Genomic DNA, 17,253 nt, shown 5'->3' on the forward strand with positions numbered 1-17,253 from the left:
CACACACACACACACACACACACACACACACACACACACACACACACCCTGGCTGGCCCAGAACCTACTTTGTAGACTAGGCTGGCCTTAATTACAGAGAACCCCCTGCCTCTGCCTCCCAAATGCTTCGAATTAAGGGTGTGAGCCACCACACCCAGCTGTAAATGAAGATCTGAAACATCTTGGCCAAGCACTAAAAGAAAAGAAAGCCCTTTGTTCTGCTCAGAAAAGTAACATTCTCGTTTAACCTGCATTTTTCACTGGCCATGCACAACTCTGAAGACCTCCTGCATGGTTAGAATACCGAGCAAACTTGCTCATAGCAGACACAGAATGGTGTCTGTCTCTCATCCTTCACATCACTGGTAACAAGCTCAGACCTTAAGGATCAGACTGCCATTTTAAAGGCCATGACAACAAAATGCAAGTTACTGCACTATCGGTACTCCAGATGCTAAAATGAGTACCAGAGTTGTGTGTTGCAGAAAATAAAACAAGGAGGCTATCTACTTGAAAATTTGAGGGATCACAAATAAAATGTGATTTAATAAAAAAAAAAAATATATATATATATATAGGTATGTGTACACATACGAACTTCAGGACATACTTGAAAGGATAATTTATTCTACTAGAGTATTTACTTTTTAAACTTTGAAAATAGCAATCTGAGCTCAGTCTGAGGCAAGCAGTAGCATCTTTCTTCTCAAGTACCATCTTAATACAATGTAACCCACAATGTTCACTGTTCAGTACCACAAGACAGCTCTATCTGGAGAGATGACCTACTGGCATCATCACCACAAGAAGGCAACCCACCTGGATGGGGCCCACGGACATCAGCAGGCTCTTCAGCTGGACATCAGTAGTGGATGAGGATAGCCCTTCCACAGATACCACACAGGGCTGTGGCTTGCACTCCACCACTCGAAGGTTCTGCTTATTTGGCATTAGGCGAGCCCGGCCCATGGGACCTGCCACTCCTCGGCCTCGTCCATGCATGATGGCCTGGCAATGACAAAGAAGATTCTGATATCTGAGTGGATTCTTCCCATACTGGCTAGTAAGGTACACAAGTAAGCATGTATATGTGCTGAGGGTCTCTCAGGACATGCTGTGAGCCATAGAATCTTCTTCAAGGGTGAGGTCACCCTCTTAGTCACATTATTAACACTCCAGTATGGATTTCAGCTAGATACTAGGTTTTGACATAAATTCTTATAAAAAAGCTTCACAATAGCTCCAACAAATGAGAAACATCATTGTCTCTTAAAGGAGAGCTAATGAAGAGAAGGGTGAAGCCTCTCTAAGACACCCACATTTAATTTTCTAAAGTCATATTCTTCAGACAGTCAGGTGGTTAGGTCTAAAAGAAAATGCAGCCAGGAACAGTCTGTGAGATCCACCATTTTATACCTGGACTTATCACTAATGTGCACACATCCACCTGCTGCACCTCATATCTCAAGAGGGCAGACCAGCACCAGTCTCTCCCTCTGCCTGGCTTCACCTGAATCTCAGACATGTGTTGTTGCAGGGAGGACTTTGAGTTCACCACGTCTGAAAATTAGAAGGCTGCCTTTCCCCTAGAAGCCGAGGGACAATACTGTTACTTCTCTGCCTTCAACATGACTAGACTAACCTCCTTGAGAAGGGACAGGGAGCCTGTGGGCTCCAGGCCTCCCATGTGGCTGGCTGGCCTCAGAGGAGATGCCCTTCACCTCTACAGGGCTTTGTCTCTATTCCTTGATCTGAGGAGGTCAGATAGGAAGAGCACACCTCTGGTTCTGCATTAGGAACATCCCTGGTCTAAGTGGGTGAGAGGAACACAGAGGTGCCCAGTCCTGTCTGTACCATGCAGTAGCCCTTCAGAGGTGCAGGACAGCCACACTCTACAATAGTACCACTGAGTAAAAGGCCTTCTAAACAGGGCTAAGTAAACAATGTCTGATTTACTAATGTGACTATTGGCAAACGCCAGAAAAAACATCTAATGCCAACTTTTCTCAACCAGTGAGCCAGGAAACCTATAGGGGCCAGGGCCCTTCCACTTCAGTACCTTCTTGGCCGGGTGAATCCCTTGGATGCTTTTGATCCCTGGAGGAATAGCCGGGTACATGTGCGGCCCCACAGAAAGGTGCTGGGGCTGCTGAGGAACCCCCTTGGTCAGCGTCACCTTGCGGGTAGGCTGCTGTCTCATGTCTGGAGGCTGGGGAAGCCGCTGGGGCTGGCCCTCTGTGTGAGAAAAGCCATCGCTCTCTCCTCCCTGCTGAAATCAACAAGGCAAACAGGGGGATCAGTGTCTGCCCATATTCTGGCTAGGCACTGGTACCCATGTCCAATGCTCACCTCAAAGCAGAATCTTTCAGACATAAATAATACTAAATTTGCCTCTTCCCTAGAGCCAGTGAGTAAACTTCTCACTGGGCAATTGTTAAGTTTTCAAATACAGTATTTCTGAAATTTAAAACATTGTTTTCTTTTAATGGATATATCCATTTAAAAGGGCTACAATGAACACAAATACTACTTAATATGTACTTGCTATACTGTAAAATTACTTCATTTTATTGCCAAGAACAGTATTATTGAAAACTGACTGTGTACAACCAATGGCACTAACTTTGTAGTTGCTGCTCAAACCCACCATAAATGGGAAAGCTGCCTGGCTCCAGGGCCAGCTGCAGGAGGACCCCCACCTGAGGATCTGTGTCACCAGCAGATTTCACAGACAGTGAATGCCAGAGAAGTAGCACATGTTCTCCGTTAAGAACTTTGGAAACATCCACAATCTGCTTTCTGATCCTATTGTTCTCAATCTCAATAGCTCCTGACCACAAGGACCATGAGGTAGACCATGAGGGATGCCCACATCAAGCTGGCACCTGAATCTACCAAGCAACAGCATAATGGTGGTCTATGGGTAGGCCTAAGGGCAACCTGCAGTTTTCAGGACAGTGTTTCCAAGAATGACTGCTGGGTGGAACAGAAAAAAAAAAAACAGATGACAAGAATTATTATGCAATTTTAGTAGAAATGAATGCTATGCTAGGCCTTGAGAAGTGGCAGGTGTACTTGTACTCCTCTTGATGTGAAGAGGCATATACCATGTAGTAACCTTCCCACACAGGCTACACAACAATGGGGGCGGTGGGTGGTGGCTTAGCAAACAATTTCAAAAGAAGTGCATGTCCCACCTCCCACTCTCATCCTACTGTAGGTGGATTACAGTTTATCCTCACCAAAGTCATGCTGAAGTTTAACCATCACTGCAGTGATATGAGAGGCCATGAGGCCTTTAGGTGTTTTGGTCACCAGGGCTCTACCCCCGTGAATTAGGATTAATTAATTAACCATGATTAATATGGTTCTGTGAAAATGGGTTAATTGTGCCAAAAGCTGCCAAAAGGCACCTGGCCACTACTCCTTCTGCAAGCAATTGTCTGACTTTCCTCCATGAAGTCCTCACCACAACTGAGATCCTGATACCACGCTCTGAAATTTCCCAGCCTGAAGAATCAAGAATCAAATTAACCTCTTGTTTATATCCAGCTTTTGGTATTTTGTTATAGCCATAGAAAAAAGATGAAGAAAACTTCCTAAATTATCTTTTAGAGACCCCTTAATGGAAGAAAAGGGCCTTCAAGGAAAGCAACCAATATAATTCATGATCCAAGAAAAGATAAGCTTAAAACTGTTACTAGGGGGCAGAGCTTTGGCCCTCTGCAGCATGGAGAAACTGGCAAGTCTGGTCTCTCCAAAACTTCAGACTTGCTGAACAACCATTCTGAGGAAGTAGAATCAATACAGTGAAAGAAGAGGTAACAGTGCTGCTTGCCAGAACTGACTGTGTATGTACTGCTGCCTTTCCCCAATTGCCCCAGTACAGAGCTGGATCAACCCACGGAACCCACAAGCTTCTGGGGCTATGGTCCTGTTTGATGACTGAAAGAGCCATAGACTTTCCTCCACGAAGCCCTCACCACAATTGGGATCCTGGTACCATGCTCTGAAATTTCCCAGCCTCAGGGTATCTGGAGGCTTGGGGAGTAGGGGGAGGGGTGGGAAGGAAGAGAAATGACCTGAAGGCCTGTGCTAAGCTAAGCAGTACCAGTCCAGCACTAAGAAAGTCATGCTAAGAAATGATGATTATTTTTAAAAAAGGAAGGAAGAGAAAACATTTAAAGTGAACTAAAGCAAATGTATAACACAACAAAATTTAGGGATTCAAACACTACAGTTATTCCAAAAGGGAAGGGGAAAGACCTAAGAACAAGATGAGATCTTTTAAGAGGAACCAGCCCCACTTCCAACAGAGAAAAGAGACAAGGAAAATCACAATGAAGAACAGATACAGAGAAGCCACTTCTCCATCCATCCCACAGGCTGTCCTGAGAACAAGAAACATCACACTCCTTCAACCATCTGAACCAAGAAAAATGGACAGAGGATACATGTTCATATTGGAAAACAAAGAGGAACCTTAACAACATACCCCAAAGCAGTGAAAAGAATGTTATGAACATTATGCCATCGTATCAGTCAACTTACATGAAATGGGCCAATCCTACAAAACACACACATACCCAGACTGACTCAAGGAGCAATTGACTAGAGCTCTGAGGAGCAAAGACACAGCATTAATGAACAAATGTTTCTCACAAAGAAACACGCAAGACTCCAATCCCCTCCCAGGGGAATTCTACCACAGTACTAAGGTAAAAATGTTATCTAGTTCAGTCTCTTTCAGAAAAAAAAAAGGGGGGGGGATTTAGAGGTTGACATAGGAGGCCCATGTTATGCTGACCACAAAACCACCAACATCAAAAGAAAAGGCACCTACTAAAGAACATCCCTCAGAAACACACAAACAGGAAACAAACAAACAAACAAAAAAAAACTTCATTAAGCTGTTACCTGGTTCACTCTAGCAAGACAGAAAAAGCATCTCACACATGGTGGGTGATTCCACTCTTAATTAACTAGGAACCATAACACGACCCAGCTGTGGCTAGCTAGACCACAGCCAGGGAGGTACTGGACCCAGTGAGGGCAGGCAGGTCACTGGCTCTTATAATATGTGGCTATGTACTTATATTTTAAAACATTTTACTATGTAAATTCTCAGTATGTACAGAAAGAGATAAACAAATCACTTTTTATTTTTGATCACTTATATTTTGAAAAATGCAAGCACTCAGAACAGGCCTTTCTACCTGGTTGTATCTCCTGCTCCAAAGGACATTAGCTTCTGAGGGTTCTTGACAGGCAAGGGCAACACCTTGACTTTCTGAGAACCATGTTCCTATGATTCAGTCAGCCTTTCCACAAATCACCACCGGATAAAAGGTCAATTCTGGACAAATTTGTATGCCCTCTACAACTGCGAATACTACCTAAGATGTTAAGTGTGAGGCATGCCAGGGTCTTAACTATCAAGAGAACTACACATCACTCTGCACTTTCTACCTGTCCTTTGCTGTGCAATAGTGACTAGGAACTTGACAGGATCTGTGTGTGAACTGTTTTCTTCAGACCTGCTCGTAAGCTGAATAGTAGAATTTTTGTTTTGTATATGGAACAGAAGCTTTTGGACAAATTCACACAATGCCAAAGACAACACCCCAAGACCAAGCCTCATACAGTTCCATTTCACTCCTTGTGATGGCATCTCTTTTTGCAGCTCAGGCTGGCCTGGAACCTGTGGTGATCCTCCTGTGTTAGCCTTCCCACTGCTGAGATCATATAACTTGCTCTCAATTAAGGTATTACAATGTCATGCTTTGACTTTTTATGAAGCTCATCTTACTCACTCAAGGCCCAAATGTAAGCGAACAAATTATTTTCCTTTGTAAAGAAACTGAAACTTTTTTTTTTTCGCAATTGAGAGAACAAATATTATATTTCACTTCTGCACAATGGAAAGCTCATTTTAGGGCAAGTTTTTGGCCCTCTGGATTAACATTAAAAAAATGGTCAATAGACAGGCTAACAGGCCATTGCCAGAAACACATTTTTATATCCATAATGCACATACACAAACCTGAATGAGAGTCAAGACAAACTAAACCTACCCCATGCTGGTAGGCTTGCTGTGACTTGTACACCCAGTTCTAGCACTGAAAGTGTACCGTAATTATTAATCTCTAAGTCTTGCAAATTTTAAAATACTGTTACTTCAAATTAGGCATCTTAGAAATCTGTTGCTCAGATGTAAGCAAAGCAGTGTTTCTGATGGATGGCAGATTAGGTTCCCATATGAAAGCAAGTCTGCGGGAAAGGCAGTCTCTGAGGCAGTGTGGCATACTGTAACTTCTGGCATAGCAGTTTACCCAAAGTAGATGAAGGGGAAAAAGTTGTACCCTTTTTACCCTCTGAATACTGAACTGCTCTAAAATGACTGCCTTTTAATGAATACAATAAGAATGTCTCTGTAGACATTTGGTTTAGTATTTGGTTTTAAAATGCCTATTTGAATTAAGTAAGCGCAGGGAAGACTTTTTATCAACTTAATCTTACAAAAAATGAGGTTTGTGGCCATCAACATTAGCAGGACAAATTTATTTATAACAAACGGTTTAAATGTACAGATAAAAATGCCTATTGATACTGTCAGGCTTCTTGCAATTTGACAGATCAAATCTTATTTTCATTCTTTAAAGCCCATGAAGAAGTGGTATCGCTGAGTTGCATTCACTAGCAGGCAAATTGATTAATCCCTCTCCATAGAACCTTAGCCCTTGATTATACCTATCAGGCGTTAAGCAGCATTATTCTGGAGTGACAACACTTGACAAATTCCCCAATCATTTTCCTCAGCCTTTGTGGCCCTGCTAGCTTGTATTAACCCTGATGAAAAATTAATTTTCCTTATCTTCTTCTAAACCCCAAAATCCAAATCCGCCAAACTGGCAACTCTTTCTGTAAAGGTATTATGAAAACCTCTAAAAGATTAATTGCATGTCTTCAGGTGACATTAAATTAATTTCTATACTCATGACAGACACTTGATACTCAGCACTGAAAGGACAGATAACATTGTCAGGACACACAGAAGGACAGTGGTGTGGTGTCCCAGGGCAGCTTCTTATGAATTCTCCTTCCGATAAGGCCACACTTCACTGTCACCAGCAGTGTAGATAGATGATGGTGCAGCCACAGCCCTTGCCTCACAGGTTTCTATTAAGGACAACAATACAGGCCTATCCCAGCAATCTCTAGGAGGCTCGTCTGGGATCAGCACAATAAATGATATGCAAGCTATGTGAAATTTCTAAGCACACATATGTGTAGAACACTATTTTCTCTGTGTAGACTGTTGGACTACACAAGAGACAGGACAGAAATGCGCTAGCCTGAACCTCCTTGCCCCAAGTGCTGCTGTGAGATGTGGAGCACCTTACATTTTCTATCTGCATCAGCTGTGCTTACAACCAGAAAGCATACTGGGGACAGAAATCTGGAATATTATGTCAGATAATGGGTCCAGAGGCAACTTACAAACCAAATCCTGAAGGCTAAAGCCACTTGAGTAGCCAGACCTAACTACTGGGCTTCACTTCAAGGGGGATTCACTTAGCATATACATTCCATTTACCACATGAAAATGTGGCAGTTATTCGGGTGCTTACCTTATAATTATCCATTCTGACACTAGTTGGGTATGAGGAAATCTTTAAAGCAAAAAATTAGCTAGTCTTTAAAGAAAAAAAACAAAAAACAAAAAAAAAAAAAAAACAAAAAACAAAAAAAACACCACCAAAGCCCTGAACCTCTGAGGAGAAGCAACAATGCCCAGGACAGATGGCACAAATCTACCAGGTGAAAATGGAAATATACTACAAGTGAGGCTCTGGGTCTTCTGCAATATGGAGGCTTCCTAAGCAGTGGGGCTGTGAACTGGTTCTTTAAACTCAGAGGTGAGGCTTCAGGGGCCTCCAACATGTAGCTCTGTCCCTGAAGGCCTGCGCAGTGCAAACCTGTTACCTACTGCCCTAATCATGCCAACGACAGTCTCCCTAGAACTCTATGGTCCTGTCTCTTATACCTGCAAAGGCCATGATCCCAGTCAGTTCTACCACAACCCTTCACCTCCCTCCACCTGAGCCAACTATGCTATGCCCAGGTGCTGCCAGACTGCCCTACAAAGCTAGCTTCTGCCAGAACCAAGCAGGGCAGAGCTGTGTCCTCTGAAGAACAATTCTAAACTAGCATGCAACAGATCTACCACTTCAAAGTTCAAAACAGCAGGCTAACAAGATGGTTCAGTGGGTAGCGGTGTTTGATGCCAAGTCTGATGACCTAAATTCAAGCCCTGGGACTCACATGATAGAGAGCCAACTTCCACAAGTCTTCTGATCTCCACATGTAAACCGTGCCACAACCTCTCAACAAAATAAATAAATGTGAGCATTTTTCAAGTTCAAAAGCACCAAACAGACCTTACAAAACAATCGTGTTCAGCAATCCAAATGAAAAAGGGATTGGGGAGGTGGGGGGAGAAAGGAGGAGACGATGGCTGAAAAGTTAACAGTAAAGATCAATGTTATCCTGGACCCTGCTCCGGTTTTGCTTACTTCCTGGTATCACAACTACCCTGCTAGAAGAAGAGGATTCAGGCAGTCCTAATGAGACTTGATAGGCTGCCGTCAGATGGTAGGGGAAGAGGGCTCCTCGTTTCTGAGGAATAGGAGGGAAGAGGGAGAGAGGGTAGTACTGGGAGGAGATGAGGAAGAGGGCTACAATCAGGATGTAAAGTGAATAAATTATAAAAAAACAACAACCCTGTTTGCTCTCGGACATTCGGAGAGATACTGTGTTCTCTCCAACTCTGCTTTGATATAAGAAACCCAACTATGCAGATGTCTTCAGCTTCATATTTAAGTTTCGTAAGTATTTATAATACCCTCAAAACTGTTCTAGGCCCTAGTGACACATACAGTGAGAAGGCAGAAGGCCCTCTAAGAGGAACAGGGACCTGGAGCTGGAGCTCTAAAGCATGGGGCGCTCTAAGCAGTAGGCAGGACAGAGCATGTGCAGAAGCACTGGCAGGATCCCATAACAGCAGCAGTCCTGAGCAACAGAAAATAGAGGCTCAAGACACTTCCAGAGAACAGAAGGATTAACATTCTACAGCAGCCTGTGACCACGGACAGCAACTCTCTGTCAGTCAAGTACTTCCCAAAGTAACAGAAGATCTGAGGGATAAAATGTTTCTGTTCATCACAATTTCAACACTAAGGTGACTAGTTATGTCTTATGTCCTCTGTGTATTATGCTTAAGGTAGAACTCAATCCCAAATCTGTAAAACAAACAAAACAACTAAATGCCAGTTTTCTATTTCCCTGATTTTTTTTCTTAAGCCAGCAAAACAAAGTGAGAACATCAACTCATCAGAACTTTCAGGTGGCTCCCATTGCTCTAAGAGTTAAGACTATGCAAGGCCCATCTCCAGACTCCCTCCCTCCCTGTGCTCCTTTAGTTAGGAACTGCCACAGATGCACAAACTGCACTCTCCTCACACACATACCCAGAAGAATCACTCCTTTACCCTGCTTTCTTCTCTACTGAGAAGCCATTCTTCAGGTCTCCCTGCTTTGTTACCCATGTACTACTTATACCTGCTATTACACCCAGTCCACAGAGTTCTTAATTCACTAGAGAGCTCCACAAGGCAGGCCTGCTTTTGTATGCAGCTCAATCACCACTAATGCCTAGTGCCTCAAGTACATGCCATATCTGCTGTGACAACTGAGTCAATGGCTGCCCTGCAGGCTCTGACCAGACCTCACTGCTGACAACAATACTATGTCCTATCTACTGGAGTACCTCGGGCAGCTAGAAGGCCTCACCAAAATGCATGAACACTAGACTCCAGAGACCTAGTCATGAAGAGCGATACCCCATAGCCTCCCCTCCCGTCAAGTGTCCTGTGTCCTGACAGGGGCATGTCTTGGCCAGAACCTGAGGTACAGAAAGGACTCACTTTAAATATTTAAATATATTCAATTTCTCTTTTGATTACCAAATAAGTACAATAGAATTTAGTTAAAAAATACAAACATATGCATATGTTGCCTGCCAATAATCTTTCAAGAAACATGAACCCTCAGTAAAACCCAGCAGGCTCAGCAGTGCCTTGATGGTTTTTCTCTTTGCAACTCCCAGAAGAAGGCACATTAAGGACAATGATGTGCTGACCACTGATGGCCATGGTGTTACATGTCCTTCAAAACCCAAGGTTAAAGGTATGATTGGTTCCCAATCTGTGGTGTTCCTGGAAGACTGGGCAGGTCACTGGAAAGTATCCCAGTTATATGACACTTTTTCTTCCAAGCATACGTAGTATAAGGCCATCTTGGCAGTAGAGAATACTGTGGCTCAGCAGCCACGGCCACTAAAAACAAAACAACACAGTGGTAGCTAGGTCAATGCAAAGGAGTGGAATAGTCTCTTCTGGGATTCTTGCCTTTACTCCTTCCTGCCCTCCTGCAGCTATAAGTGATCCTGGGAAATGCTAGAGTATTAAGATATGGAAAGTTCACTGATGGAACTCCATGATGCATCTTTCATGAGGTCATTGTCTATAATGGAGTGGGACTTGCTGGTGATGCAACTTGGAGGTCACTCATGTCCTTGTATGTCACTCTTCCTCTATGTTCTGTAAACTCATTGGTTCACCAAGTTGGGCTTGAGTGGAATCCTACTTTGGTCTGCCATTGGGATCCAGAACAAATATTTCTTTCATGTTTCGCCAGAAAAAGTTAATGAAACAGCTGGAGGGAGATTTTAGGGACCTTGGCTCCTTTCTTTGCCTCTTTGCCCAGCTGCTAGGAGACAAGCAGGACTTCTCTGCCATGATGTACTACTGTATGAGGTAGTCCACTGAGGAGGTGAAGCTTAGAAACCATGGACCAAAACCTATGAACTGGTGAGACGAAGTAAACCAATTACCTTCCAAACCAATTACCTCACCTTACCAGAGTAATGGGAAAACTGATAACCACAGCAGTCCCTGACATTTGTGTTCTATGGAACTAAAGCTTTCTAAAGAGAACACCCACCCCAGAGCCATACAGAAAACGGCCAAGACACTTCAAACAAGCTTGAGTACAGGAAATAAGAATACATTCACAGAACAATGGCAAGTTCCCAATGGACACAAAAGCCACCAGGAAGAGGCTCTCTGGCCAGTCAGGCCCAAAACTAGCATCAAAGTAACAGCAATGGTTCATTGGAAAAAAAAAAAAAAAAAACACCTCACACACCTGACAGGATGTTAAGTAAATGAACAAGTAAGTGACATCTGACAGATATACAAGGTATGCTGGAATTGGACACATCAGTGCTGGCTGGTAAGAAGACAGTATAAAAAGTAGGCACACACACAGAGCTACTTCCCAACTACAATTTACAGACAGAGTGGATAAGGCCAACTGTAGGAAAGACTTGGCCACTACCTCACCAGACTCATCAAAGCTCATCTCAGCAATATAGGAGGGCAAGTCTGAACAGTTGTCACACCAAGGACAGGTTCCCTTCCATAGCCAGCCTGCCAAACATAAACCACCTCCAACTCCTCAGAAGGAAGCAAAAGATAAATGTAAATGACAACATAGGCCACAAAATCACTGGCTTTACTCTAAAAAGGTCATAGGCAAGGAACACAAAGACCAAGGGCCTGCTCGAGACTAAAAGAAGACTAGAAACCAAACATGTGACTCTGGGTGAGACCTCAGGCCTCATGCACCTGCAGTGTCTAGTGCCTCTGGCCTCAGGCCACACACTGTGCCTCTAACCTTCACATGAACATCTGAGGAAGACAGAGTGAGCAATCATGAATGGACACTAAGAGACAGATAGACAGGGGTTGGAGGTGGAGGAGCAAATGCAGCAAGACAGAAGCTCCTGGTGAATGCGGTAAAGAAGCAAGACCTCAGAACACCTCACAGAAGATGTAACAACACAGAGTGCAGTCTATGGCCCACAGGAGGGACCCATGTGCTGCCTCTAAAGAAGCCTGGTGAAAACAATGAAGATGCACATACTGCCTCTCTAAGATGGGGGAAGAGATGGACAAAGTTACCCGACTTTCCAAAGCGAGCTCCCACAGATAAAACTAGGACTTCCAAAGGCAGTATCCTGACAGACTTTAAACATAAATATAAAAGAGCCACAGGCAAACAGCTGGCTTTCCTGCTGGGTGTCCTTAGTTTCCCCCACTTCTCCATGTGCCACTGAACCAACAAATGTTTACTGCATTTGTTGCCAAATTTCTAAATTTTTCATTACCTAGCTGCTTTCCTAACACTTTCTCCCTTCAACCAAAGGACAGTGTTATGATGCTTACTGAATAACAACCATGTCCTAAGGCACTATGCTGTACTCTTCACTCACTTCCAGGATCCTGAAAGGGAATCAGGCCCTCATTTTACTGGTAAGCAAAGAAACTCAATAATCCAAGTAACCAAGGTCACTTGGAGGTGAAATGGGTGCCATCTCCCACGAGCCAGAATAGGATGCAGTGCTTTCCCAGGCACACACGTTTTAATTGTTTCTTTTTGTAGTTAGAGAATGTTTGATGATCCTAGTAGTTCACATTAAATCAACTTTTTCTATCATCTACCTTTGCTTTTATTATTAAATAGGGCCAAGACTCAGAATTAAAGCCCACCAGATGTCTGGCCCTACTGCTTTGCTGTATGGAGACTCAGTTTGCTTCCCTATGAAATCAGAACATGACTGCTGTGCAGTACATGCTCAATCCTGAACAAACAGTTGCCACTGCAAACACCAGCAGAAGCAGAGACCTCTTTAAGGCCTTAGAAACACTTTCACCTGCCAGCAGTTTTCTTCTAGAACTCTTTCCAGCAACCAGATTAAGCCCATTTATAGGTAGGAAATTGAGACTGGGGGAGAGAAGGGAGAAAAAGTGGAGGAGGGGGAGGGAGAGACTGTTAGTGTCCCAGAAGCAGCCAAGATAAACAACTACCCAAACATGTGTTTTTCTGCACCCAAAGCTGGAAAGGTTCTATGTGTCTGATAACCATACAAGAAGGTTAGAGAGCTCCAAGCTGTGTGTGCTATTAAAATGAGTTTCAGAGCAGCCAATGCCAGACATGATGCCAACAATAAGCCCTGTACAAAATGTAGCATCTCCAGGCACAACTAAACAGAGAGACCCTGCCATCACAATTACATAAGAAATAATATCTCCTAATCATTCTTATGAAAGTCTTTATTAATATTCTCTGCTACCACAATGAAACAGTTTTAATAAAGAGGACTCAAATGGTTTCAATAAAGAAAGAGAACCAATGTACAACTAATGAATGAAAATGGCTAAAGGTAACACAATTAAAGAAATGACAAACTTAAAATCTACTGTCTTAGACTCAGGCTCTCCATCTTTCACAAAATCCAGTTTAAAAAAAAAATTCTACGAAAGCCAGGTACGGTGTCATAGCACTTTAATTCTTGCATCTGGTGGAGCAGGCAGAAACATGAGGAATTCAAACTACATAACAAGCCCAGGGTTACACAGGACTCTGTCTCGAAAGACATAACAAATCATGCAAAGATGAATGATTTAATTTTTAAATGACAACAGACACCCACTGTGATTCACAGAAGCCTCACAGGTTTGAAGTCACCCACAGAAGCCCAAAGAAGTTGAGGCATTCCCCTATGGTATGAGATACAATAACAGCTGGCTACAGGCAAGCACAGACACAAGTTCTTGAGTAGTGCTAGTCAGAGAGCCCATATCCTGGCTAGACAGTGACTACCAGAAGAGACTCCTGAACACTTATATAAATTTTGGGTTAGACAAAGTAAAAGAGGCAGCTCTCTTAGGAAGCCTGTGCTCTCTTCTGCCCCATAATAAAACTGTCCAATGGTCAGCCCTGAAAACTCCAAGACCATTATACAGGATAAATTCAATAAATGATTGAATTTATTTATTTAGGAACACACACACAACTAAAGAAGCAGTTCTCAACCTGTGGGTTGCGACCCCTGGAAAACCTTTTGTTGTTGTTGTTGTTTTGTTTTTGTTTTTTTTCTTGAAGACAGGGTTTCTCTGTCCTGGACTTGCTTTGTAAACCAGGCTGGCTTCAAACTCAGAGATTGGCCTGCCTCTGCCTCATGAATGCTGGGATTACACCTCGCCTGACAGAAAACAGTTATTTACATTACAAGTGATAAAAAGAGAAAATTGTAATTATGAAATAACAACAAAGATAATCTTATGATTTGAGGTCATCACAACATGAAGGAACTATATTAAAGGCTTGCAACATTAGAAAGGTTGAGAACCACTGAACTAAAGAAAAAGGGGCTATAAAATTGAAAGACAAGCAAGTTGGGGGTACTACATGGGAGGGTATAGAGGGCAAAGGGAAGAAGGAAATGATACATAATCTCAAACAAATATACACACATACATATTTGTGTGTGTGTGTATGTGTGTGTGTGTGGGGGGGTGTTTGTGTGTGGTGCATGCCTGTAATCCAAGCATGCAAGAGGCTGAGGCAGAAGGCTAACAAATTTGAGCCCAGCCAGGGAAGCAGTAAGAAACTATCCCCCTGAAAGGAATCAAAAAGAAAATACACTAGATTTTTCCTTTAAAAACTTTAATATATATTATACTTCTACTCTATTAGAAGTCAAGAGCTCCTAGCAAAATAGAATTCAACCAAAAACGAAGTGTCACAGTTCAACAATGAACTGGAAAATTAAAACATACAGCTAATATTCTACACAGATGCCATATTACAAGCTTGTCTTCCCCTCAACCCCAGATAGCCCTACTGTGATACTGGCACAATGCAGACTCACAGCAAGATTCTTAGAGACAGAGCACAGACCTGAGCCCTAGCAAGATACCAGTGTCCAGAAGAGGACAACTATGGTCTCATGCTTGCTTGTATTTTTATGCTAATTATTGGCCCTCCAGATCTGGTTACTGCCTGGATACACATCCTTGTTTCATAACCCTGCTTAGACATTATTTCTGATTGGTTGATAAAAAGGCCTAAAACTTGGGCAGGGCAGAATGGGGTAGGCGTGGCTAAGGTTCCTGGGCTTTGAAGACAGGAGAATCACAGGAAACAGACAAAGAGACAGGAAGAAAAGAGGAAGGAGGTGGCTAGGATGGGTTAATGTGGAAAAGGAACCACATGGGCCGGGAGGAAGGATTCCAATAATGGCATGGAAATATCAAGATGAAAAATATAAGCAAGTATTTATAGGATTATGAATGCAAGGTAACTCAGATAGGAATGGTTAATGGGGATGGCAAGGGATTCAGGCTGGGAGGTGGATGATAAAGTTATTGAGAGAGCATAGATGGAAATATCTGCTCAGCCCAAGGTGTTATAAAGCAATTATAAAATCTAACAGGTGACTGTCTCTTATTAATTGTGGTAGCAGGTTAAATAATACGGCTGTGATAATCATGGGACAAATAATAAACGATATATAGCCCAACACCCATTATTTCAACAACAGTGAATGATACCTAGTAGCAACTAAGGACAATGATAAAAGTCAAATAAATGTGACAGCACCTGATGCTGGGACACACAGCTATTTACTTTTTGCACTTTCCTAATTAGGCACATTTTGCAACTAACCCACAATTATGTGTTCTGTTAAAAATAGTTTCCTATCCACTTTTTTTTTTTGGGGGGTGGTATTAAGGAAATACTATTTACCCAAAATAAAAGCAAACCCCATCAGAAACTTGACTAGGTTAGTCAAAGTTGCCAACACAGCATTAGAAGAGCTGCTAGAAATGCTTATCAGTACTTAAGAGTCAAAAAAGGCAACTCAGAACCTGTTCCAAAGCACTAGGCTGGTAGCTACTTAAGTGGAAAATTCCAAAGACCATTTTTTCCAATTTGTTGTAAAATTAAGCAGCACAATTGTAATAAGATCACATATAAATTTCATATTTTAGTTTTGTTTTTATGTTGGAGCAGACAGTTAATTTTAAGTAAATAACAGTTTTGAAGTACATTTTCTAGTCTAAATGATGCTCTTTGTGGATCTACACAACTCTTCCTATCAGTGGAGAAGTTCTATTTCCACCATGGCCATCTTCTTCTCGGTGTTTAGTGTTTAACTCAATGAGACAGAGCAATATCTCAAGTCTAAAATACAGCTCAAAGCTAAGAAGCCATCATATAAACCCATGAGCATTTACGGTGCCACTGAACATAGCATGAGGAAAATATTCAAGTGAGATAGAATTATTGATTATCACTGAGTATTCTACATATGTAATTTTACTCGGCATTATTGCATAGAAGTGGGAGAAATTCTGTTTTCTGTCTTCACGAACTCACCCAAGTGACAAGCAAACCACATGGCACTTCACACCCCGAGAGGCATTGCTTTCCTCCATGGGAAGCAATGGTCTTACAGGTCCTTTCCCTTTTTGATGTAAAAATTTTGTGCCTTTCCTCAATACTACAGTTGATTTACTCTAAAAGCTTGTGTTCACAAGGTTGCCACTTCCCCAGTTTACAATGTAAAATGCATACAACAGGTATCGCTGCTACGGAGCACAGCAAATACATGGACAATAGCAATTGCTAAAGGCAACAGATATTAATTATGCACTGTAACAAAGATCATACAACTGGAAGAAAGAAAGTATCTAGCACCTTTTTAATGGAGAATATCCTAGAGTGCCGAACTTACTGACTATAGTACAAACTGCACTTCCTGTGTTTTACTAAAAACCTCCCTAAAGGAGTGATCCATTTGTGAAACCACATGGTAAGATGACCTGTTTTCAAAACAGAATTTCTCCTGAAAATATAAGGGAGTCTTGAGAACAATGGTAACAGTCCATTCTGATTGAAAGTGGGTCCAGTCCCCTCTCATCACACATGCTCACTGACCCTACAGTTAAAAACAACTATCATTTGCATAAGAATATTTTTGTTTGCTTGTTTTTTTGTTTTTGAGACAGGGTTTCTCTGTGTAGCACTGGCTGTCCTGGAACTCACTCTATAGACCAGGCTGGCCTCGAACTCAGAGATTCACCTGCCTCTGCCTCCTAAGTGATGGGATTAAAGACCTGAGCCACTTCTACAACAAACTTGATAGCTCACGTTTGTTGGAATATGAGAAATCTGTTTATTACACTGTTGAGTTACTTACAAAGAAGCTGAAACTGAGAAAGGTGTAGCTGCAGGATATCACAATGGTCTCTCACTAGACTCAAAACAGATGATACAACA

General features: G+C 42.4%; 1 protein-coding gene across 4 annotated transcripts in view; it reads right to left on the bottom strand.

The window, feature by feature from the left end:
* The window catches only part of Rbm33 (RNA binding motif protein 33), a 104,581-nt gene that overhangs the window by 9,190 nt on the left and 78,138 nt on the right, over window positions 1-17,253 (bottom strand). For 2 of the 4 annotated variants that reach the window (XM_055612569.1, XM_055612567.1), the window contains 2 exons: window positions 2,060-2,266; window positions 820-1,008 (listed from right to left, as the gene is read on the bottom strand). In XM_055612569.1, the coding sequence (XP_055468544.1) occupies window positions 820-1,008; window positions 2,060-2,266 (396 nt within the window). Of the gene's footprint in view, window positions 1-819; window positions 1,009-2,059; window positions 2,270-17,253 lie in introns of all 4 variants that reach the window. The other 2 variants (XM_055612568.1, XM_055612566.1) reach the window with 1 other exon arrangement.

This window comes from Psammomys obesus, unplaced genomic scaffold, assembly GCF_907164565.1.
Source record: "Psammomys obesus unplaced genomic scaffold, mPsaObe1.curated_primary_1811, whole genome shotgun sequence".
NCBI classification, from domain to species: domain Eukaryota; kingdom Metazoa; phylum Chordata; class Mammalia; order Rodentia; family Muridae; genus Psammomys; species Psammomys obesus.